This window comes from Theropithecus gelada, unplaced genomic scaffold (assembly GCF_003255815.1).
Source record: "Theropithecus gelada isolate Dixy unplaced genomic scaffold, Tgel_1.0 HiC_scaffold_15883, whole genome shotgun sequence".
In the NCBI taxonomy this organism is placed as follows: Eukaryota; Metazoa; Chordata; class Mammalia; order Primates; family Cercopithecidae; genus Theropithecus; species Theropithecus gelada.
This window is the reverse complement of record NW_020257640.1, coordinates 1,666,412-1,690,901: the sequence shown is the minus strand read 5'-3', so window position 1 is coordinate 1,690,901 and position 24,490 is coordinate 1,666,412. Positions and strand designations below refer to the sequence as shown.

The window sequence follows — 24,490 nt, the reverse complement described above, 5'->3', positions numbered from 1 at the left end:
TGTGTCCATCCTCAACAAAAGCTGCTTCTCATCTTGTGAGGTTCAGCTATCTCCTTGGCAGAACCTGGCCATACACAAAGCCCTAGCATTGAGGGAGAGGAAGCTGGGTCCCACCATAGAGGAAGGCATGATGGGGGGATGGCCCTGAGACTCAACCTCTCCCCGCTGCAACCTGACACTTCGAGAGTAGCCCTCACCCCACGTGCACCTGCCTCTCTGAGTGTGTCTCTCTTGGGTCCTCTTTCGTATACTTTCGGAAAATGTCTCACAGAGAATAAGGGACCTCAGACTTGGCTGGAAAAGCAGGAGCCTGTGTGATTAGTGCTAATTTGGACGGCATCAAGACCATTTCAAATCCCTTTGGCTTTTGTTAGGAGGCAAAACCAGGCAGAGAGGAGCCAAGGAGGAGCAGGTGGTGAAGGAGACAGAGCCCATTAATGCTCAGGCCGGAGGGCAATGCCCAGCCCTTCCCCACCGCCATGTGCAGAAAGTGTCCCACAAAGGCTGACAATATCCTGTGTGTGGATACAGGCCTGTTAGGACACTGGGCTGTCTCACGTGGGGTGGTTTTCCTTGGATGGGAGTTCCACACAGGTGCTCTCAAGGCTCTGTAAATTCTCTACAGGAATTTTACACCTGGGGGTTTTCATGTCTGTCATTGTCTAAAGAATCAACAGGAGACTCACCTAAATGACCACCTTATAACTTGGGATTCTCACACAATTTTCGTCTTTAAATTATGAAACATTTGATAATGCAAAAGAAAACATAGACCATAAATGAGAGTTATGGGCTATATAACAACAAAACACACACCTGTGAACCCACTCCCAAATTACGAAGCAGAACATCATCTGGTCGTTGAAACTGATGACATGCTCCCCCGATCTCAGTCCCGTCTCCCCCAGATAGGCAGTTACTCTCCTGAATTTGTTTCCTAACCACTCATTTTGTAGAGTTTTACCACGCACGTGTGTCTCTAAGAAAATGCGTGGTTTTGTTTTAGTTATTTTGGCCTTTAAAAAAGGCAAGATGCGGCTGGGCGCGGTGGCTCACGCTTCTAACCCCAGCACTCTGGGAGGCCGAGGCCGGCAGATCACCTGAGCTCAGGAGTTCAAGACCAGCCTGACCAACATGGTGAAACCCTGTCTCTACCAAATACAAAAAATTAGCCGGGCGTGGTGGCGGGCGCCTGTAATCCTAGCTACTTGGGAGGCTGAGGCAGGAGAATTGCTTGAACCCGGGAGTCGGAGGTTGCTGTGAGTCAAAATCACGCCATTGCCCCCCAGCCGGGGAAAAAAAAGGAAAAATCCCGCAAAAAAAAAAAAAAAAAAAAAAGACAAAGAGAAAAAGTCAAGATGCTCTATGCTTTCTTCTGTGACTTTCTCTTTCCCCGCAAAATGGCGTTTTCAATTCCCCATGTGATAAACGCAGCTGCAGGTCCTTCCTTTTCCCTTCATGGTATTGTTTATGTGGGCAGTCCACAGTTTCTTGATCCCTTCTCCTCCCCAGGTGCCTTTGGGCTGTGTCCTGTTTCGCACACCCTTGCTGCAGGGTGTGTCCCAGAGGCAGAACTGCGGGTTGTAAGGTACGTACATCTTCTACTTTACAGACTGTTTTCCACAATGGTCATGCTGCTTGCAACTGTAGGGCTAATAGAAGCCAAAAGACTCACTGAGTTTGCAGATAAAAATGGGGAAGCTGGGTTGGACCCCAGGACACCTCTACGGCCAAGCATGCTCCCCCACTGAACCGGCTCAACTGCCCACCAGACAAAGCACAATGGCTGCCAGGATGTGTGGGCGGTGGCTGCGTGCTCTTATATTTCATTTATTTTTGTTTTTTATTTTTTGAGATGGGAGTCCTGCTGTGTTGCCCAGGTTGGCCTCAAACTCCTGTGATCAAATGATCCTCCCACCTCAGCCTCCCGAAGTGATAGCATTACAGGCATGAGCCATTGTGCCCAGCCATATTTGCTGTTTTTGTTTTTGTTTTTGTTTTTTTTGAGATGGAATCTCACTGTCACCCAGGCTGGAGTGCAATGGCGCAATCTGGGTTCACAGCAATCTCCACCTCTTGGGTTCCAGCAATTCTTGTGCCTCAGCCTCCTGAGTAGCTGGGATTACAGGCGTGAGCCACCACGCCCGGCTAATTTTTTGCATTTTTAGTAGAGATAGGGTTTCATCATATTGGCCAGGCTGGTCTTGAACTCCTGCCCACCTCGGCCTCCCAAAGTGCTGGGATTACAAGTGTGAGCCACCACGCCTGGCCATGTGCTGTTATATTTCAGTGATTTACAAATATCCCATGAGGTAGATACTGCTGCCATTGGCACTTTTTCCATGCAGAGGAAGAAACTGAGGCACAAAGAGTGAAGTAACTTGCCATGGTCACACAAGAGCTAGGAATTGAGCCCAGGCAGTTTAGTAGCAGCCACTGTGTTCTCAAGTACCATGGCAGGGCTCCCAGCTAAATAGAAAACACTCGAAGCCCCAAGTCACGTTCTGAGACCACATCCTAGTTGGGGAACCATAAACCAGTCATCCATCCATCCATCCATCCATCCATCCATCCATCCATCCGCCACCTACCATGGGCCAGGCTAAGTGTTAGGAATACAGAGGTAAAGGATGCAGGTCCAGTTCTTAGCCACAGAGATGACTCAGATGACAAATAATTGCACAAATAGATACAAAATGCGTAACAAGTGTTAGGAAGGAAAAGCAAAAGGGTCTAATTTAGAATGTTCTCCAAAAAAGGAAGGGGGCCTGGCACTGAAGCTGGGACCTGAAGGATCTGTGCAGTTAGCCAGAGGAGTGCTTGTGTAGGTGAGTGCATGCGTGTGTGTGTAGACAGGGGGCCAGACACAGCCAACAGCAGTGCAAAGGCCCCGAGGCCGGGAGGCAGTGCCTGGGGCACAGTGGCACAAGATGGGGTGGCGGAGAAGGCAGGGGCCAGGTGGCAAGCCCCGTAGGCCATGTTCAAGATTTTGGAATTTTATCCCATAGAGTGTGTATGGCAGTGACGGGTAGGAGGTAGGCATTGCAAGGTTTGACATGAAAGAATGATACATCAGAGGAGCATTTTTTTTTTTTTTAAACAGCACGGGCCTGTAATCCCAGCACTCTGGGAGGCAGAGGCAGCAGCATCACTTGAGGCCAGGAGTTCAAGAGGCTGAGGCAGGAAGAGTGCTCCAATCCAGGAGGCTGAGGTTTCAGTGAGCCATGATGGCGCCACTGCACTCCAGCCTGGACAACAGAGTGAGACCCTGTCTCTAAAAGACAAAAAACAAAGGCTGGGCACGGTGGCTCATGCCTGTGATCCCAGCGCCTTGGGAGGCTGGGGCGGGCAGATCACGAGGTCAGGAGATCAAGAGCATCCTGGCCAATACGGTGAAACCCTGTCTCTACTAAAAATACATGCCAGACGTGGTGGCACATGCCTGTAGTCCCAGCTTACAGGGGAGGCTGAGGCAGGAGAATGGCTTGAACCCAGGAGGAGGAGGTTGCAGTGAGCTGAGATCGCGCCACTGCACTCCAGCCTGGGCGACAGAGTGAGACTCCATCTCAAAATAATAAATACAAAACAAACAAACAAAAAATACAAATACAAAAGAAAAACCCAGCAGCCATGCAGCTTTGGGGAAGAGGATAGAAGGGGTGGAGGATGTAGGGAGTTGGGAGCGAAGGGCCGGGTAGGAGAGGGTCCCAGCAGCATCTGTTCAATGGGAGGCGGGTTGCGGGGGGCTGTGGGGGCGCTGAAGGGGGAGTGCAGGGTGGGGAGAGCCTGGCATCAGCATCCACAGACTAGAGAGCAGCAAGCAGTGGGAGACGGGCAGGGAAGCCGGGCCGGGCTGCGCTAGGTTTGAGGAGCCCAAGGACAGCGCGGAGGAGGCTCCCGGCAGGCGTAGGGGGTGAGGGGTGAATGGGAGGGGATGCTGGCCCCGTTCTGTCCCCAGCCCCATCATCCCCCGAGGTAGGGAAAGGTGCCTGAAAGCCCACAGTTGTCGTGTGAATCTTTCACGTGGACTGAGGGGTGATGGGGCAGAGACTTTACATTGGTTGTTCATTTGTCCAGACCTTTGTTGAGCGTCATGTGTCAGAAACGGGGGCAGGGACCTCGAGGATAGTAATAATACAGGAATTATGATGGCTGACATTTGCTCAGGCTTCTGGAAGGGTGTCAGGGACTTTAACACAGTGCGCTAATCCTCACACCCTCACACCCCAGCCCTACCTCCCCAATTCCCATCTCCTAGGGTTTTACAGAGGAAGAAACTGAGGTCGTCATAAGCTGGAGTCATTTGGCTAAAGTCACAGGTTTCAAAACACTCAGGATTGGATTTAAGCCCCAGATTCCAGCACCCAGGTGGGCCTTTCCCCACCCAGGCCCAGTGAGCAGTCCCCGGGCAGTGCTGTGGAGATGTTTACCATGAGCTTGGTGTCAAACGCTGGGCGGGCCTGCCTCTGACCACGGCCCATCTGAACTTGCTAAGAAGTCAGGTGGATGTGAATGGAACAGAGGCTCAGGGAAGGGACAGAGTTACAAAGCAAAAGGCTCCGATTCAGTCTAGAGCTAGACTTCCTGGGTTTGAATCCCAGTTCCTTTACAAGAGAGACCTGTGACCCCAGGTGAGTTACTGAGAGTCTCCGTGCCACTGTTTCCCATGTACAAAATGGGAATTATCATAGGAACTGCCTCATGCGGCTGTTGTGAGGATTACATCAGAAAGCTCAGCACAGCATCGGAACAGAGTTTGCTTTCTGTTTTGTCATTTTGAAACAAGGTCTCTCGCTGTCACCCAGGCTGGAGAGCAATGGTGCAGTCAAGGTTCACTGCAGCCTCGATCCCCTGGGCTCAAGCGATCCCCCCGCCTCCACCTCCTGAGTAGCTGGGACTTCAGGTATTTGCCATTACACCCAGCTAATTTGTAAAACTTTTTGTAGAGACGGGGGTCTCCCTCTGTTACCCACACCGGTCTTGAATTCCTGGGTTCAATTGATCTTCCCGCCTCAGCCTCCGAAAGTGCTGGGATGACAGGCATGAGCCACTGCACCCGGCCAGCTTGGCAGTAGTAAGCACTCACAGGTCCCAGCTCTTGTCCCCACTGAAGAATGAGCAAGTGTCCAGTGGGAATGGCAGGACAGCAGACAGGAAAGCAGAAGACCAGAGGAGAGGCATGGCCTGGGTGCTGGCCCTGGACATACCTCTGGACCCTTCCAAGTCCTCACGGTGGGGGAGCAGAGGCCATTGTGGTGCAGAGCCCGAACCACCGCTGTAGGAGGCCGCACTGCCCGCCCCACGCAGACTGTTCCCTTGGCAGGGCACAGGGGGAGGCAGGGCATCCCGGAGCTGCTGGGAAGTGACCCAGGAACACTGTCTCCCGGGGCTCCAGGGCCCGGCAAGTCCACCTGGAGGCCGGGCCCCTGCAGCTGAGCAGAGCACAGCACGAGGCATTTTAATGTCTTTTAAATCCGTAGCTGGGATGAGACACCCATTCACACGACCTTTGTCCGTTCCTGCCTGGAGCCGCTGCAGTGAGTTAATAAATACTGGAGGAGGTGGGCCGAGCCTGCGGGGGAAGAGCTGTGCCCTGAGGAGGGAGCTCTGGCCCCCACGGCCTAGGCCCTCATGGTCTCCTCTGCTAACGGCATCCCAGACCAGTGCTGAGTTAGCTGGTCACTATACTTACCTGTAATGACAGGGATGGCCTGACATTCCTGAGGCCATGCCTTGTTTTCAGCCACAGCCTGTGGGATCGTCCCCAACCTTGGGGTCAAACCACCTGTCACATTGTAAGCAAAATGCTCTACAGCGGTACCCCCAGTGGGGTCCCCAGCCCTGTAGGGGCGGCATTGCCTGGGCGCTCTGTGGAGATGCACGTTTTCAGGCTGCCCCAGCCCCACTGGGTCAGCAGCACAGGCCGGCCATGATCGGCTTCACAAGGCCCCAGGGGTTCTGAGGTGCACTCTGAGGAGAGTCCTGGTAACTCCAGGGGAGATGGAAGGGTGCGAGGCCTGACGAGGGTGGGGGAGCACTGCCGGACCAGAAGCAGAGCGGGGCCTGGCCCCAACTCCATCAGTCACTGTTTAGCCGGGGCTCCTCCTGTGCCTGTTTCCTCATTTGGAAACCGAACACGACAGTGTGTCCTTCGATGGCATTTCAGGACTGCTGTGAAAATCAGCAAGATGCTACAGACCAGAATCTTGCAAAGTGTGAAGTTCGTCAGTCAGGAATGCTAAGAGCCTCAGTACCCCACTCTTCACGGGTGGCCTGTGACCCTCTGAAAAATGGCAAGGACTTCCTGGCAGCCTTTGGTAAGGCAGGGCAATGGCACCAGGGTTGGAGAACCACATACAGAAAGCTGAACAGGCTGCTGTGCCTGAACCTGGTCCCACCCCCCGGGGTGTCTCTTTCACTAATGAATAATGGGCTCTGCACACGCAGGTGTGCCTGTGGGGAGGGAAGGGGGGTGACATCACCCTCTTGTGCATTTCCGGGTCCACAGGAGGCAGGGCAGGTGACCATCGGAAGCATTTACTTCAGGCCAGCTGCTTCACTTACATCATCTCCATGAACTCTCATGGCACCTCTGCTAGGCAGTTATTTTTTATTTTTTTCTATAGTTTCGAACACAGCCAGGCAGTTCTTAACCCAATTCATAAATGAAAAGACTAAGGCAGGAAATGACCTGCCCAAGGGGGGCAGGGGTGGAGCTGGGATTCCAATCCACGTATCTGCGATCCGGAGCACGCTGTGGTGTCTCAGGCAGGGGTGCAAGGTGGTGGGCCACAGGAGAAAGGAGCACAGAGTCCCTGGATAGTGGCACTCGGGATATATCATGGAACACGATGGAAAACAACTTTTTAGTAAAAAGCTTCAAAATGTGGTCTATCCATACAATAGAATATTATTCAGCCTTAGGAAGGAAATTAAAAATGTGAAAAAATGCAGGTGAACATGTGTTTAAAGAAAAAATAAAAAAATAAATTCTGATACATACAACATGGATGAACGTTGACATGTTAAGCAAAATAAGCCAGTCACAGAAAGCCAAATACTGTGTGATCCACTTATGCGAGGTGCCCAGAATAGTCAAATTCAGAGAGACAGAAAGTAGGATGCTGGTTGCCAAGGAGCTGGCGGGAGGGAGGAATGGAGAAGTTACCCTTCATGGGGACAGGGTTTGTTTCACTAGCTGAGAGCCCTATAGAGGGATTCCAGAACACCATGATGATGGTTGCACAATGACCTGAATATATTTACCACCGCTGAACAGCGCACTTACAAATTGTGAAGATGGTAAATCTTGTGTTATGTGTATCTTGCCACAATTTTAAGAATTGAAGGAAAAAAGGGCTTCAAAGAAGTGGCTGTGGAGACCGTGATGTGCATTGGCTCCCAGAGGCTCCGCTCCTGCCCTGCCCAGCCTGCTCCAGGCCCCAGTGAGCGGCAGAGAAGAACTGCAGGCACGCAGGGGAGCCCGGCTGCTCTCAGTGGAGCCTGATTTGCTCTCAGCGGCTCTCCAGCTCATCTCAGGATTCGAGGCTGAGGCTTCCTCCTGCTTCCACCTTTTCCGGGAGCTACTGTTCTCACTGCTCAGTGGAGGAAATGGAGCCAATGAGGGAGGCCCCTGCTCACGCGGCCTCTGGGAGCGTGGCTGGGATTCCAGCCCATGCGTCTCATCTCCCACCTTGTCACTGCACACACGGCACAGCAACCCGCTCCCAGGCGACTCCATCAAGTGTGACATTTCCCCAGGTTGACCTTTTTAAATAAAAAAATATATTTATATTTTTTTCAGATGGAGTGTCACTCCGTCACCCAGGCTGGAGTGCAGTGACGCGATCTCGGCTTATTGTAGCCTCTGCCTCCCGGGCTCAAGTGATTCTCCCACCTCAGCCTCCTGGGTAGCTGGGATTACAGGCACACCACCACACCCAGCTAATTTTTGTATTTTTAGTAGAGACGGGGTTTTGCCATGTTGCCCAGGCTGGTCTTAAACTCCTGAGCTCAAGTGATCCGCCCGCCTCGGCCTCCCAGAATGCTGGGATCACACAGGTTGACCTCTTGATGTCACGAGGGGAAGAAGCTCTCCTGATGTATGAGTCCTCCCAGACCCTTTATAGAAATGGCTGTGTTCTGGTGGCAGGGGGAGGGGATCAGCTATCTGCAGCGCATGGCGGTGATCAAGACATCATCAAGCAGAACATTGAATTAAGTCTCATTTATTCTAGGGCAAACTCAAAAGGGTTTTTTTTTGTTTGTTTTCTTTTTTAGCAAATCCTAGCACATTATTAACAAAAAAAATCTGTACATTTGCCATGATACACTTGAAAGTGAAACAAATAAGATATAAATACAGATATGGATGTAACATGAAAAAGCCCAAAAACAAAAAAATACCAAAAAAAACCCCCAAAAAACCCACCCAACCTGGGGATGTGGGGACCATGCGTGTGAACACAGTGCCAACAAAACTATTTTGGTGGCTGATATTTTTCAGAGCATTTCTTTATTTCCAAACATTATTGTTAGCAAAGTCCTGGTGGGATTCTACAAAGTTCTTATTTGCTGTCCTTTAAAGTGTAACATTATGCTTGATAAATAAAGGGTGGCAGGGAAAGAAAAAGGCTGATGAGACAAAGTCAGTTGCATTACCTGCACAGGGTGTAAGCTAGTGAGGCGCGTAGAAAAGGCAGGCCCGCGGCATCGCCGCAGGTCCGGAAAGCACACACAGTGCACTTGAAGGAAGCTGCGTGCCCCAAGGACTGGCCGCACCCTGCCCAGACCCTGGCTGCAGGGGAGGCAGCAGCTTGGAGGAAGCAGGGAGTCAGCCCTCCCGGCCCCGCAGTGGAGCAGCAGGGCTCTCCGGCCCTGGCCAGTCAGGTAGACGGGGAGGCAGAGACAGGCCTAGGTGCTCTGCTCTTGTGTGTTCTGTTTTTCGTTGGAACAGGGGCCCTGCAGGGAGGCGGCGGCAAGGCAAGGCAGCTGCAGCTGTCAGGGTCTAGGGGGCGACGGTGGGCTCGGCGCCCTCCCAGTGAGGTGGTGGCGGCATGCGAGTCTCCTCGGCGCGGCGGCAGCAGTTTTCAGATTGAGGCCAAGAGACCTGTGACGTGATTGTATCTCTCTTTGTCAGGAGACTGAAGACTGGGCAAGTGACATTCAAGGCTAGCCCTTTGTGAGTACTATGAGGATGTCCAGCGATGTTCAAGATCCTTTCTCAGTACACCGGGGACTGCAGGGCCTTCTGGAGTCAAAGAGCTCAAGGAAAGGTCTTTCTAACTGCATGAGGCATAAAGACACTCACGGATAACCTAGCCCGACGCACATTCCCACAACAGACGCGTCAACAAAAGACTCCCTAATTCACTTGTAGAGTGTAAAAAAGAAATACTATTCATGACATTTTAATAAACCAACAGTATTTATCAACAAAAGACCTGGTCCTGCTATATTTTAAGCCAAAGCTAGTCAGGAATACCCAACCCCTTGAAATGCATCCCTCAAGTTCCCTAAACAGCAGCAGTGAGGTACCACACGTGTAGGGTGCACGCACAAACACACACACACCACACACACACACCACATGCCACACACACACCACACGCCCCACACACACACACACACACACACACACACACACACGGTCAGCACCCTGGCTTCACTGTTCCTACACATTATGAGGCCTTCATTTTCAGCGCATGTTTCCAAATACAACATCAGTCTTTCCCAGCTTCCTACATCCAATCTGGAGGGTCAGGGCAGAGGGGTCTGTGGAAATGATGGTGAGAACCATGTGCTCTGGCACCCAGCGTCTGCTTTCAGTCCTAGCAGTTGCAGTGGGCTCTGCACTGGAATAGCAAATACATTATTAGAATTAATCTCAAAACAAGCGTTTTCCTTATGGAAAAATCAGTTCAATTTATGGGATCTAATACAACAGGAAGAGACAATAGAAGTCCTCATGATTGCATTAAGAATTTCCATTTGGCTTAAGAATTTTAGTCAAAATTTATTTAAACCGACTGCAAACCTCTAGTTGCTTTTATTGGAGTAATCAGGCTCTAAAGGTGTGTGTAAAAGGGGGTAGTGGTTCCTTGAGGAGGAAGACAGACTCTAAACGTGTGTTCTTTTTAAGTGTATTTCTAATCCTGTTTTTCTGCAATCTGCTACACCTCATAATTATTTTCCTTAAACAGTGACTATTTCATCAACAGACATTCAAGGAACGACTTCAGTTTATAACATTAAGAAAACTGTGATATCCAGTCTCTCTAGGCTTTTCTTTGCTCTTAATCCCACATTAAATGGAGAAGTCAGAACTAAGATGGTAAAGATGGCATTTACCAGATTAACTGAGACCATGTTAGAACTGAACAGCTTCAGCAGAACTTCGGGGAGAGGAAAGAGGTTGCTGCTAAATCTGAATCACCAAGTAGCCCAGGGATGTGATCTTGGCAGAACCCCCATGACAACAGTGTTCCCAAGAATCTCAGCAGTAAAGATGAAAGACTTCTCTTTTATCTTCTGTGCTTCACGAACTGCCATCTCAGGCATCCCTACATGATGCCATACATTTATCTTATTTTTGTGTCCAGATTTAAATTTGAAGAATTCCTTTGCATGGAAGCTCTGGGTGGACCTTGTCTGTGGAGTTGATTAGGGAGGGCTGGAAGGAGACTCCTGGAGTGCACTCCCAATTCTATGCTGAAAGCCAGGGCAGTCGGCCTCCAGTCCGGATATGACAAGAAAAATTCCCAGCGTTTGTTAAAAGGCCATCTTCAGACCGTTCTTGCCAAGACTTGATTCCCATTTTTAGTAGGTCTCAGAACACAACTTAAAGATGTGTCACCTTTCATGGTGTCAGCTGTGAAAGGGGCCCCACACAGACCATACTCACAAGAAAATAGGCTAAGGAGGAGGAACACAAAGTAACACCCCACCCCACCCCCAAATCCGTTATTAACTGAAAAAAAAAATGCTACTTTCTACCAAGTAGTGGCTACAGCGCTCTGATTTTTAAAAACTGCACCCCACACACATGGTTTCGCCATCGCAGCAGGCTGTACAAGACATGTTTCAGCATGGCTCTTTTCTGTTCTTACTCCTTTCATTTTGTATGAAGACTGCAATACAGGCCTTGCTTCCTTTACATTCAATACCAGTAAGATTCTACAGAAAAGCTGGAAGGGACCAAAATACTGATTGTAATAAATATTTGTGGGCCTCCTTGTACTGACAGGGCAGCCGATGAAGGGGGTGGGGAGAGGTCTCTGAGAGGCACCACCGATTGCTTCTAGGTCTACACAAGAGACAGGTACTGCCATTAGCTGTGCGTGGAGACATCGGAGGAGGAGCTGCTGTTGCTGTTGGTGGTCTGGGCCCTCTTGATATATAAGTTTAGTAGCTTCATCTGAAAAGAGAAGATGAAACTGAATTAGCAGGAAGAAAAGCAGTCAGAAAGTAGAAGACAGGAAAAAGAATCCCAGGTGACAGTAAGAAAACAGCAAGTCCCTTCGTTCCCTTGGTTCAGGAATTCATTATAAAAACATGTTCTGAGTGCCTGCTGCTCATCCAATGCATCTGCCAGATGCTAGGGACACAGAGCGACACAGAGGAGGAGAGGGAAAAGCAGTGGGCAATTACAAGAACACCACCAGGTGTCACAACTAGGTGGGCCGCAGCAGCTCATGGAGGAAGGGATACGGGGGCAGGGCCATTCATCTCAAGGGCGACTGCAGCCCAAAGGCTCCATCAGAGCCAGGGGAAAAGTAGGGTGAGAACCCCGCTCCACAGGGGTGAAGTGGCTGGGCCAAGGTCAGAGGGCAAATCCTCTAACCTTCACACCTTTAGCTTCTTGAGTAGCTGGGAGTACAAGCGTGTGACACCATGCCTGGCAGTACTTTAAATGTAAATGGATTAAACTCTTCAATCAAAAGATAGAAATGGGTGGAATGGATAAACATTTGATCCAATTATATGCTGTCTATAAGAAATTCACTTCAGATCCACAGACATAAATGGATTGAAAATGAAAGGATATAAAAAGATATTCCATGGAACAGTGGTCAAAGAGAGCAAGGCTGGCTATACTAACATCAGACAAAACAGACTTGGCATCAAAAAAGCTTCTGGAGGTAAGACTTCGATACCCCACCCTCAATAATGGATAAAAGAACCAGACAGATGATAAGCAAGCAAATAGAGGACTTAACCCTAAACCAACTTGATCTAACAGATGTATATGAAACTCAACAACGGAACACACGTCCTTCTCAAAGGATACGTCAAGTTTCAAATCTATTGAAACTTAATGTGTGATTTAACATATGGTTTATCCTATTCTCCAGGATAGACCACATGTTAAATCACAAATAAAGTTTCAATAGATTTAAAAAGATACCAAAGTATCTTCTCCAACCATAATGGGATGAAGTAAGAAATCAATAATAGAAGGAAAACTAAAACATTCATAAATTTGTAAAAACTGAGTAACATATTCTTAAACAACCAATAAGTAAAGAAGAGGTCATAAGGTAAACTAGAAAACATATTTAAAACAGAATTTTTTTTTTTTTTGAGACAGGGTCTCACTTGGAAGCCCCGGCTGGAGTGCAGTGGCACAACCTCAGCTTACTGCAGCCTCGACCTTCCAGGATCAGTGATCCTCCCACCTTAGCTTCCTGACTAGCTGGGGCCACAGGTGCACGCCACCATGCCCAGCTAATTTTTGTGTTTTGTATGATGGGGTTTTGCCATGTTGACCGGGCTGGTCTTGAACTCCCGGGCTCAAGTGATCCTCCTGCCTCTGCCTCCCAAAGTGCTGGGATTACTAGCATGAGCCACCGCACCTGGCCTTAGAAAACATCTTGAGACAAATGAAAATGAAAAGACAATTTTGGGGGATGCAGCAAAGCAGCGCTGAAGAGGGAAATTTAGAGTTATAAATGTTTACATTAAAAAAGACCTCTCTAATCAACAAGCTAAACTTTACCTTAAGGAACTAGAAAAAAGAAGTAAATCTAAAGCTAGCAGGAGCAAACAATAAAGATTTAGAGCAGAGATAAACAAAACAGAGAATAGAAAAATAGAGAAAACTGGCTGGGCACAGTCACGCCTATGATCTCAGCACTGTAGGGGGCTGAGGTGGGAGAATCGTTTGGAACCAGTTCAAGACCAGACGTGCAACACAGCAAGACCCTATCTCTACAAAAAATTAAACCATTAGCTTGGATTATGTGTGCCTGTAGTCCCAGCTACTTGGGGAGGGGGCTGAGACGGGAGGATGGCTTGAGTCCAGGAGGTCAGGGGTGCCAGTGAGTCATGATTGTGCCACTGAACTCCAGCCTGGGTGACCAAAAAAAATTATGTTTATTTATTTATTTATTTATTTTTGCACAGACGTGGTCTTGCTGTTGCCCAGGCTGGTTTGGAGCTTCTGGCCTCAAGTGACCCTGCCAAAGTGCTAGAATTACAGGCGTGAGCCACCCGCTCCTGGCCCAATCAAATAATTTCCAGCAAGCGTGCCAAGACCATTCAATGGGGAGAGGATCATTTTTAACAGATGAGAAATCGCCATTGGGTATGTCTTTTCAACAAACGAGACACCCATCCTCATCTCATAGAGGATGACTATTAGAAATAATTAAGAATAAATTAGAAAAATGAAAAATAAAAACAAAGTAACAAGTGTTGGTGAGGAAGTGGGGAAATTGGAACACTTGTGCACTGCTGGTCAGAATGTAAAATGGTGCAATCTCTGTGGAAAACAGCAGGGAGGTTCCTCGAAACCTTAAGGACTTGAACAGATGCACCAGTGTTCACAGCAGCATTATTCACAAGAGCCAGAAAGTGGAAGCAACCCAGGGTCCATCAACAGACGAGCAGATAAACAAACCGCGCTATCTACACACAATGGACATTCAGACTGGAAAAGGAAGGAAATCTGACAAATGCTGTAACATGGATAAGCCCTGAGGACACTATGCTAAATGAAATAAGCCAGCCATAAAGGACACGTAGGATGTAATTCCACGTATATGAGATACCTGGGGTAGTCAAATTCATGGAGATGGAAAGTAGAATGGTGGGTGCTAGGGGTTGGGAAAGAAGGAAATAGGAAATTATTGTTTAATGGGTACAAAAGTTCGGTTTTGCAAAATGAAAAAAGTTTCGAAGATGGATGGTAGTGATGGTTATACAACAGTATGAACCACACACTTAAAAATAGTTACAATGGGCTGGGTGCGGTGGCTCACACCTGCAATCCCAGCATTTTGGGAGGTGGAGGTTGGGGGGTGGGGGGTGTTGCTTGAGGTCAAGAGTTCGAAACCAGCCTGACCAACATGGTGAAACCTTGTCTCTAATAAAATACAAAAATTAGCTGGGCATGGTGGCAGGTGCCTGTAATCCCAGCTACTTGGGAGGCTGAGGCAGGACAATCGTTTGAACCTGGGAGGCGGAGGTTGCAGTGAGCTGAGATCACATCACTGCACTCCAGCCTGGGTGACAGAGTGAGATTCCATCTCAAAAAAAGAAAGTTACAATGGTAAATTTTATTATACCACAATAAAAAGATTGGGGGCGGGGGGAAGAAAAGAATGCTTGTTCAAGATAATAAAACTCATAAGTGGGGAACAGAGACCAGAAGGCAAGCTGACCCCGAAGCTAGTATTGCTGCCCTAGCAACATGGCATCTCTCCAAATGTACTACACAGGCTCCTTCCCTTCATCAGACCTCTTCCTACAGGCCCTGGTATCATTTATTTTTTCTTTTAAAAAAAATTTATTTTGAGACAGAGTTTTGCTCTATTGCCCAGGCTGGAGTGTAGTGGTGCGTTCTCGGCTCACTGCAACCTCCACCTCCCGGGTTCAAGCAATTCTCCTGCCTCAGCCTCTTGAATAGCTGGGATTACAGGCATGCGCCACCACACCCAGCTTATTTTGTATTTTTAGTAGAGATGGGGTTTCACCATGTTTGTCAGGCTGGTCTTGAACTCCTGACCTCAGATGATCCGCCTGCCTCGGCCTCCCAAAGTGCTGGGATTACAGGCGTGAGCCGCTGCACCCGGCCTTCATTTATTAACCTCATTTAAGCACAAGGAGAGGGTGTTCCCATAGGCCTGTAACACTGGAACACAGGGAGCCATGACTTCATTCTCTTTGTTTCTGGTGAAGGAAACTGAGACAGACTTAGCACCAGGTTCTGCCAGCTACCATCCAGTTGAGGAAGGGAGGGAGTTTGTATTAGGAGATGTGTACCTGAGTCTATGAAGTTCATACGAATATACCAGAGCTATTACATTAAAAAAATTTAGGCCAGACATGGTGGTTCACATCTATAATCCCAGCACTTTGGGAAGCCAAGGCAGGAGGATCTCCTGAGGTCAGGAGTTCGAGACTAGCCTGGTCAGGCGGGCAAAACCCCGCCTCAACTAAAAATACAAAAACTTAACCAGGTGTGGTGGCACACGCCTGTAATCCCAGCTACTTGGAAGGCTGAGGCAGGAGAATCGCTTGAACCTGGGAGACAGAGGTTGCAGTGAGCCGAGACTGTGCCACTGCACTTCAGCCTGGGTGACAGAGCGAGGCTCCATATATAAAAAAAATAATAATAACAATAAAAATCTTAATGGCTGGATGAACTGGGCTACCAAAGCAGAAAGATGTGAAGGCCAGTCTCTCCAAACCCCTGAGGAACTAAGGTTGTAACTGGGTGAGGGAAGGTGCTGGCTCCTGGTCAGGAACGTGGGTTCTGGACCCAAAGCTTCACCAAGAGTGGCAGCAGTGGGTCCACTGCCAAATGGGGAGGAGAAAGCGCCTGGATTTTCCGTCCCTCATCCAAAGGGTCAAATGAGTTGATGGGGCAACTCTCTTACTCAGGAAAGTAAAAAGTGCCAGACAAAACCAAGGTGTGACTCATGTTATTTTTGGATGAATTTTCCATTTTCTAAATCTAATTTCCTTTGTGAACTGTACCATTGAAGGTCCTCCCGGGCAGCAGGAATCACCTACAAATCCCTGATGGAGGTAGGAGAGCTGGGGGGACTTTTGCTCAGGACCGTTCAGATAATCAGGAAGGGGATCTGATGAGGAGCCTGTGCAGCAGTAGGGCGAGGAGAAGGAACTGGAGAACAGAATTAGGTCACTCCCAAACTATGCACTGCACACCTGCCTCATACACCTCTTCCAGCCTATCTGCTGATTCCTGATTACAAAAAGAGGAAAGTGTCTCCTCTGGACCACCTGTTCTCAAACAGGGGTGATTCTGCCCCTCAGAGGGTATCTGGGCAGGTGTGAGACAGCAGGGATGCTTACGATGGCAGGGGGTGCTATTGGCACATGTCGGTATAGACAGTGGTGGTCAGAGATGCTGCTTAAACTTCCTACCACACACAGGACGGCCCACCTCAACAAGGCGGCCCAGAGTGTCAACAGAGCCAAGGTGGAGAAACCCTGCTCTGAACACCCCAGCCAGAGCTTCGCTTCCCCAGAACTCTGGAGAAGCAAGGCTCCAGCTGTAATGCTCACCAGCTGTATCAAAGCAACAGCTCAATCTGAAATGAAATGGGCCCCACTTGCCAATTCCTCCTCTCGTAAGAGCAGGCGCTTCTGGTTTCATGCTTTCCACTGGCTTTGTCTTATAGAGTGGTTTGTATAAAAAGGCGGGGATTTTAAACCCCACAGAGATGTGCTTTCTCCACAGGCAGGTCCTGAGGCCCCAGGCACAGCTGGCCTCCTCTCCGGGAGCCAAGGCCTCACCTCTTCGCCATGCCTCTCCTGCTGCAGCATGAGGCCGGGTTTTTAATCTGCTCTCACCAGCCTAGCACGTCAGATTTGAGTGATGTCATTGTTCTTTTAACTAAAACCAATAAGCAGTCCAGCCACTCTCATTTTCAGTGACACCCATTTTGGTCCATTTTCTTCCCCTAATTCCAGACACCCTTAAAGGAACATGAGAGGCAGCAGTGTGAGGAAGAAGTCTGCCTCCTGGAGTCAGGTCTGTGCCCGGGGCAGGTTAAGGGGATGACCATGCCCACAGGGATGTTGCTGTAAACATGAGTCAACACATGCAGAGTGCGTGGGGCTGCCCCGCAGGCTCAGGGTGAGAGCCAGCTGTTGCCACTACTGATGCCCATGAGGGACTCAGCTCTGATTCAGCAACTGCTAAGCAAGCAGGTACATTTCTTTAGTGTTTCCATGAAAAACCGGATGGTTTCTGATTAAAGCTGTTTTTCTTTTGGAAATAAAGCAGCAGCTCAAAATCAGCATTTCATAAACAGGAGTTGAGGCAGACTATGTTGTATAATGTTAGTGTTACCTTCAACTGATTTCACTGTATAGTTCATTTTTATATTTAGAAAAATGCTATTGGGGAAATAAGGCCCCGCTAAAACACAATGAACAAAACCTGTCTGGAATCCAGAGCTGCAGTCAAATGGGTTTAGGACGAGCTGGCAGAGCCCAGGTGTGCTTCTCAGCCCAGGTAACACTATACATACCTTGCTCCCTGTGAGCTGTGCAAGGTGAGGTTTCAGGTCTTCTCCGATTACGGAATAAATTGCCACCAAGCAAAACACGCTGGCCTTGCGCACACTACTTTCAGTGTTGTCGTAACCCTGGAGAGCCAGAGGAACACGAAAAGGAAACCAGATCAAAGATTCAGTCCCTAGCCAACATCTCATCAGCGTTTCCACAAATGCCCTCTGAGCTCAACCCTGGACTTGTCAGTAACAACCAGGATAGACCTCAGCCCCGCAATGGAATCCAGACAGCTTTCACCCCAAAGAGGTCACAACTTAGCATCAACAGAAACTTGGTTTCTGGGGCGCGGAAGCAGGAGGGTGGCGAGTCCCAGACTGGTCTCTGCGTCTGCACAGGCACCACCGTGTAACAAGCTGCCACCCAAGAAACATTGCAGGGGAGAGAGAATGAGAAAAGGCAATGAAGGGGAAAAAGAACTTGCTTTGTTCCCATTTCTCCCAAAGGTCAAGCAAATTTCCCTGTGAAAACGCCTTTAAAGAAATGAGAACAACATCACTCGCTCTTGTGAGCAAACCCTTCTACCCTCCAGGAATTGTTGGGGACCGTCTGGTCCCACAGCCTGATGTCCGTGTCCCTTTGCAGCTGGGCCTCCATCTATCTGTCGGCCTCATCCTGGCCCACACCCAGCTGGGGCTACCTGCTGCTGTTCTCCAAACAGCTGGGGACTCTTCAGCCTCTGTGTCTTTCCTTTGGTTTGGAATAATCTAGTCCTCAACAGTTAAGTGTTTAATCCCCAAGCCAAGCACCCAGCAAACAGCAGCAATGATTAAAAGTGATGCTGACTCCTCTCTACCTTTCCCCAGTGAAACTCCCTCGCCAAGGGCCAACTTGAACCCACCTCTTCTATGAACCCTCTCTCCCCCACCCCAGCCCGGAACCACTTCTCTACTGTCATGGAGCCCATGGTGACACCTATCGTTGTCTGTGTGGCTGCAGAGTAGGCTGAAAATCTTCTGAGGCCGTCCACACAGTGGAACACAGCTGCTTGATGCCAGTCTGTCTCACTCACTGTCTCATGCTTAGAAGAGTTTCAGTAAGTATTTGTGTGCTGCGTGAGACCAAGGACCATTGTTTGATGTACACTCAATGGCCCACCTCGCCCAGGGCTGCGGCTACAGCAGGTGTGCAACAAGGGTTTGTTGAAGGAATGGACAAAAAAAAATGATCAAAATATGTTTATAGTAAACAGAAAGTTCATTCTGGGAGCCGCCAGGAAAGTCTTCTCAGTGCATTCAGGAGAGGGGGTGAGCTGGAAGCCGCAGAGGAGGCTGTAAAGTGTCCCTGCCGCACGGCCTCACAGGTCCTGCCTGGTTGCCAGTGAAGGAGGAGCACAAAGCCCTTAAACGTTAGTTCAAGTTAGGCAGCCCCACCCAGGCCGGGGGCAGGCCCCACCAACACGCGGGCCTACCTGCAGCAAGCCTGGGATGATGTCGGCGAGGAGCTGCAGCAGCGACTCCTTGGCGATCCTCTCGACGACTTTGGTCTGCATCTTGATGGCAGCAAGGTTGATGGGGTAGTCGGCCGTCTGGATGATGGGGCAGAGCACCTTGATGCACTGCTCCGGGTGGATGGAACTGGCCAGTGTGGACGCAGCCTCCTCAGCCGCTCTCACCACCTGAAACACCCAGTTCCCCAAGACAGTGAGCTCCACAGGCCACACGAAGCAAAAGATCAAACATCGCTTCTGATTTCAGAGGCCAAAGGACAATGACCTCACTCAACGTCAGACGACAGCCATTGCTTCGCCTGGCTCAATTGTTAAAGTAAACACAGAGTGGTCTGCAGGGCGATTTTAAAGGGGAGTGTGGGCCACGGAAAGGCAGGTCTGGGGGATTCTGGCAAAAACCTTAGAAAAGTGGTAGTCCAAGTGCGGCCCCCCGTCAGCGCCAGCAGCAGTGCTGGGAGCCTGTTAGAAATGCAACTTCTCAGGCCCACCCAGACCTGCTTACTCAGAGGTGGGCCCCAACTGAGGGAGGGGGTGCAGCGAGCTGTGTTGGTAAGTATCAGGTGATTTCTAGACACACTAAAATTGGAGAACCTCTGGCCTAGAAGACTAGGACCTGAATACAGAAATGCTTCCCAATGGCTTGTGGGACACCTACAACTGGAGCATCTGGAAAGCAGCCTGGAGGAGATCAGTGACTTCAATGCTGACACTTCCTGGAAGAGGCCCACCTGCCAGGCAGCTGGGAAGGCACAGAGAGAAGCCCCTGAAAGGGTTTTCCTGAGGAATCTCTGCTGGAAAGTTGCTTTTCTACGACTCTGTGCACGATGACCCCTTTGCCTTCCATTTTTTAGGGAGGTTCGTGAAATGGCCGTCTCATGGTCAAAGGAGCAGCCTCTGACCTCTGGAGGGCCACAAGACCCTCTTGTAATAAAGATGGAAGCTAAATGCAAAACCCAGTGAGGAGTCTTTCCAGCCAGCGCCGAGCGATGGGCATTTCTCGGGACAACTAGCACAAGCGCGGCAAAACCGGGGGCAAGAGAAAGCCCTACCACAAGAAGCGGAAGTATGAGTTGGGGCGCCCGGCTGCCAACACCAAGATTGGCCCCCGCCGCATCCACACAGTCCGTGTGCGGGGAGGTAACAAGAAATACCGTGCCCTGAGGCTGGACGTAGGGAATTTCTCCCGGGGCTCAGAGTGTTGTACTCGTAAAACAAGGATCATCGATGTTGTCTACAATGCATCTAATAATGAGCTGGTCCGTACCAAGACTCTGGTGAAGAATTGCATCGTGCTCATCGACAGCACACCGTACCGACAGTGGTACGAGTCCCACCACGCACTGCCCCTGGGCCGCAAGAAGGGAGCCAAGCTGACTCCTGAGGAAGAAGAGATTTTAAACAAAAAACGATCTAAAAAAATTCAGAAGAAATATGATGAAAGGAAAAAGAATGTCAAAATCAGCAGTCTCCTGGAGGAGCAGTTCCAGCAGGACAAGCTTCTTGCGTGCATTGCTTCCAGGCCGGGACAGTGTGGCCGAGCAGATGGCTATGTGCTAGAGGGCAAAGAGTTGGAGTTCTATCTTAGGAAAATCAAGGCCCGGAAAGGCAAATAAATCCTCATTTTGTCTTCACCCGTGTAATAAAGGTGTTTATTATTCTGTTAAAAAAACAAACAAACAAACAAAAAACCCAGTGAGGAAGAAAGAGGACAGCTGAAGGCCCTGTGGAAAGAGCCTGGGCTTTGGGCTCAGGGAGCAAGTCCCTGTCACGCCAGTCCCAAATGCTAAAACTCCATGTCCTCATCTGTAAAACAGGGATGTCACAGAGATGAATGGTAAGCAGTACTCAAGATACAGTAGTCAGTAAAGGATGCTTCCTCCTATCAATGGCACAGAGTCCACATTGTATAAATGACAGATAAAGACAGGCACCAGGCTATACGCACATGCATTTTCTTACAAAGTACAACCGAACTCAAAACACTTTCCGCCTACTGCCTGCCCTGGCTGGGCTGCTCATTCCATCCAGATTCCTCTCTGCATTATGTTCTGCTACTCAAAGTAACTCAGCTCTAACTTCATACAACAAAAAGGTGAAGACCACCAGCCCACAGCTCCAGTCATCCCAGCCCTTGTGACTGAAGCAAGACAGGCCCGTGGAAACAGCATACGGATCATCTGGAAAGCTGCTTCTAGCTATGGGCATGGAGGGGGTGAAGAAGTCTGCACAAGTCAGGGAGCATGGCAAATGGACAGGAGGCCCACAGAGAGGCCACCTGAGCTGTGTAGCAGACAGGCCCAGGGCTGGGCTCAGAGGCCATACAAGCTGCTTTGGGTCACTTTGGGGCCCTCACTGAGGCTCTCCTGGGCTCTGGGAAGAGACTGTGGCACAGAAGAGGCTCGGCTTCACCTTCGGCCCAGGGCTACACTGCCGCACGAGCACGGCTCACTTCAGGGAGTGTGCGTGAGTCCACGCTGTCAGCTCTGCTCTGTGGAATGGCAAAGGGAAATTTTTCCAACTAGACAGCTGAGTTCATCCCATTCACGATGGACATGTTTGGGGCCGGCCGTGCTGCTGACAGTGGGTTTTTCATTACAAAGCCCCATATGAGCTTTGGCTACTCACACCCACTACCTGACACTTATCACTACAAAACCCCTGGAAGGAAGTGCACCAAGGGTTAACGCTGCTTCTCTCAGGGCGGTAAGATTATGGGTAACTGTTTTCCTCTTCATACTTTTTAGATAGAAAAATTGCAATGAACATTAGGCTAGTGCAAAATTAGTTGCAGTTTTTACCATTACAATATAACCTTGGTAGCAAGGAAAATGTATTCCAGAAAATCTACCTGAATTGTGTGAGGCCAGGGAAAGCCGGCAGCCCAGCCCTGGCTCAGGGTGGAAGGTGGCAGGGCGGTGCACTTGAGGAGCAGGCTGCGCCTCATTGGATTCCTGAAGGGAACCCCACCCCGGCATATGGGAGGTGCTCTGTGGTGCAGCCAGCACCATCATCATGACTGCTCCTGCTGACCTCCCACTCTCTCCATAAAGCCCGTCCGCTGAACTACAAAACTCACCGTCCCTCAGATGTGGCTGACACACATGTCCCAGCCCCTGCCTAGGCCTCCCTATCAGACCGGTGACACTTTTCCCCCAACTTCTGTTCTTCTGTCTGTGACACTCATATGGCATCACATGCAGACGGCTTTGTATTTTTGGTGGCATTTCCGTGTGTGTTTCTTCTTACCAAACAGCTAGGAACTGAAACATTTCTGTCATACCTAAGTACCCACTAAGCTGGGCATTTACCAGGAGTTTAGTACTTACTGAGGGACTGATAATTCATTCTCCTGGCTGTCCGAGACTATGTCCCACTTAAAGAAGCCCTACCTCCCTCAAGTCTTTCTTGTGGAGACCTTTTGTACTTTCTCTGGGAGGACCCGCTAACTCCTTGCAGCGCGGAGGAAAGGCGAGGAGTCTCATGAAGTAAGATCACCACATGCATCACCACGTAGCCGGCACCCTACAGTGAACACACTGCAGCCACCTCTGGGGCCTACACCGGGATTATGGATGAATCCCTGATGGAGCCCCGGGTCAGCATGGCTTAAGGGTAAGTACTGTGTACAGGTCACAACACCCAAGATTCGCCTATGCTCACTATGAATGTGAAGGTCAGGCTCGAGGACAAAGCACTGTAGAGAGGCAATTTTATTTTAAAAGTCATGTCCAACTCTCAAGCACCTGACAGGATTCTTTCCTCTCATTTGTGCTCTGTGTGGACGTTTGTTCACCCAGCACTGACCAGGTGCCTCCTGTGTGTCAGAGACTGAGCTCAGAGCTCTGGCCACAGAGCTGAGGACTGGGCCATGCTCTGGTGGTTCAGGGCAGAGTGAGGGTAGTCTATGCAGAGGGGCAGCACGAGGGTGCGGAGACCCAGGAAGGAACCAGATGGCGGGGACCTGCTACCTGATGCACTTCCTGTGGGTGGCCAGGATTAGACGGGAGGAGGAAGGAGAATGGATGTGTGCAGAAGGCTACTTTGGTGTTCTGCGGGCCTTCCTCCAGCTCAAGGGCCCTCGGCCATGCACGGCCAGCCTACCTTGCCTCTGCCTCATCCAGGCACCTCAGTGAGCAGGCCTTCCCTTGCCAGCCAAAGTGTTAGACTCAATGCTGATGGCATTCACTGCATGCCACGAACGTACAGGAAGGAGCCTATTTGAAGAAAGCCCACTGTGATTTCTATTTCTTGCCAATTCAAACTCCTGCCAAAGGTAGCTTTTGCCACACAGGTCACCTGAAAGCAGAGTACTGTTTGGACCCTGGTGTGTATACACGACCTTTAACTTTTTTGCCCCAACAAGGGCAGCCTCCAGAGTTAGATGAGCACATTCTCAGCCTCTGAGGGAAGGACAGGAGACAAACCTTAGTTCAATCCTCTGGCAAAAAACCTCCCTGGTCTGAGCTTCCATTTTTAAATTAAAAACTCCTAAAATGAGGATTTTATTTTTATTGTTTTGAGACAGAGTCTCACTCTATCATTCAGGCTGCAGTGCAATGGAGTCGTCTCGGCTCACCGCAACCTCTGCCTCCAGGTTCAAGCGATTCTCATGCCTCAGCCTCCCAAGTAGCTGGGATTACAGGTGCCCGCCACCACACCCGGCTAGTTTTTGTATTTTTAGTAGAGATGGGGTTTCACCATGTTGACCAGGCTGGTCTCAAACTCCTGGCCTCAAGTGATCCACCCACCTTGGTCTCCCAAAGTGCTGGGATTACAGGTGTGAGCCACAGCGCCCAGCCTAAAAGGAGGATTTTAAAGTATCTACTTTGACAGTTATCTGAATTAAGAGAGACAAGATGTGAACCAGCTTGGTATATTTCAGCTACAAAACACATGATGGCTAAGCCAGACATGGAGGCTCCCGCCTATAACCCCAGCAACTTGGAAGGCTGTGCTGGGTGGATCACTTGGGCCCAGGAATTTGAGACTAGCCCGGGCAACATGGAGAAACCCCATTGCAAACAAAAACAAAACACAAGCTAGGTGTTGGTGGAGGAATGACACCAGAGTGGAGCTGAGCAGCACAGGCGCTACCAGAAGGCACAGCCGCTGAGCCGGGAGCTCCCAAGTTGCTGGGGATGGGGAGTGAGGGGGGCAGAGCTCTGGGACCCCGAGACTCCACAGAGGGCCAGTCATCACACTGAATGTTCTAAGAATGGATAACACTGGTAAGCCAGCTCCTTCCCTGGGGTCCAGTGCCAACATCATGACGGGCCTGCCCTCTCCAATGACCTCTAAGATGCCAGAGGCTCCTCAGCAAGGCTTGGCTCCTTCCTGCCTATGTGGTGCCTCCTCTCCCTGCCCACACCCTGCCCAGCCACATCTCTATGCCCCTGGCCTAAGTCACCTTGAGGACTTACTGCAGCACAACTCCCAGGAAGCCTCATCATGTGTACGCTTCATTTTATCACTGCAGGTAAATATTTTGCTGAAATT

The 24,490-nt window shown here is 49.8% G+C and overlaps 1 protein-coding gene and 1 pseudogene across 2 annotated transcripts in view; one reads left to right on the top strand and one right to left on the bottom strand.

The window, feature by feature from the left end:
• Nucleotides 1-9,989: 9,989 nt before the first annotated feature.
• LOC112617106 (CLIP-associating protein 1) overlaps nt 9,990-24,490 on the bottom strand; it is a 304,277-nt gene continuing 289,776 nt past the window's right edge. Inside the window, exons 38-40 of the mRNA XM_025373821.1 lie at nt 18,956-19,162; nt 17,505-17,621; nt 9,990-11,416 (exon numbers count right to left, since the gene is read on the bottom strand). Coding sequence (XP_025229606.1) covers nt 11,330-11,416; nt 17,505-17,621; nt 18,956-19,162 — 411 coding nt within the window. The 3' untranslated portion in view covers nt 9,990-11,329. The remainder of the gene's footprint in view (nt 11,417-17,504; nt 17,622-18,955; nt 19,163-24,490) is intronic.
• Nucleotides 19,981-20,656, top strand: LOC112617107 (annotated as a pseudogene). Its single transcript, XR_003117851.1, has one exon. The product of XR_003117851.1 is annotated as a 40S ribosomal protein S8 pseudogene (transcript).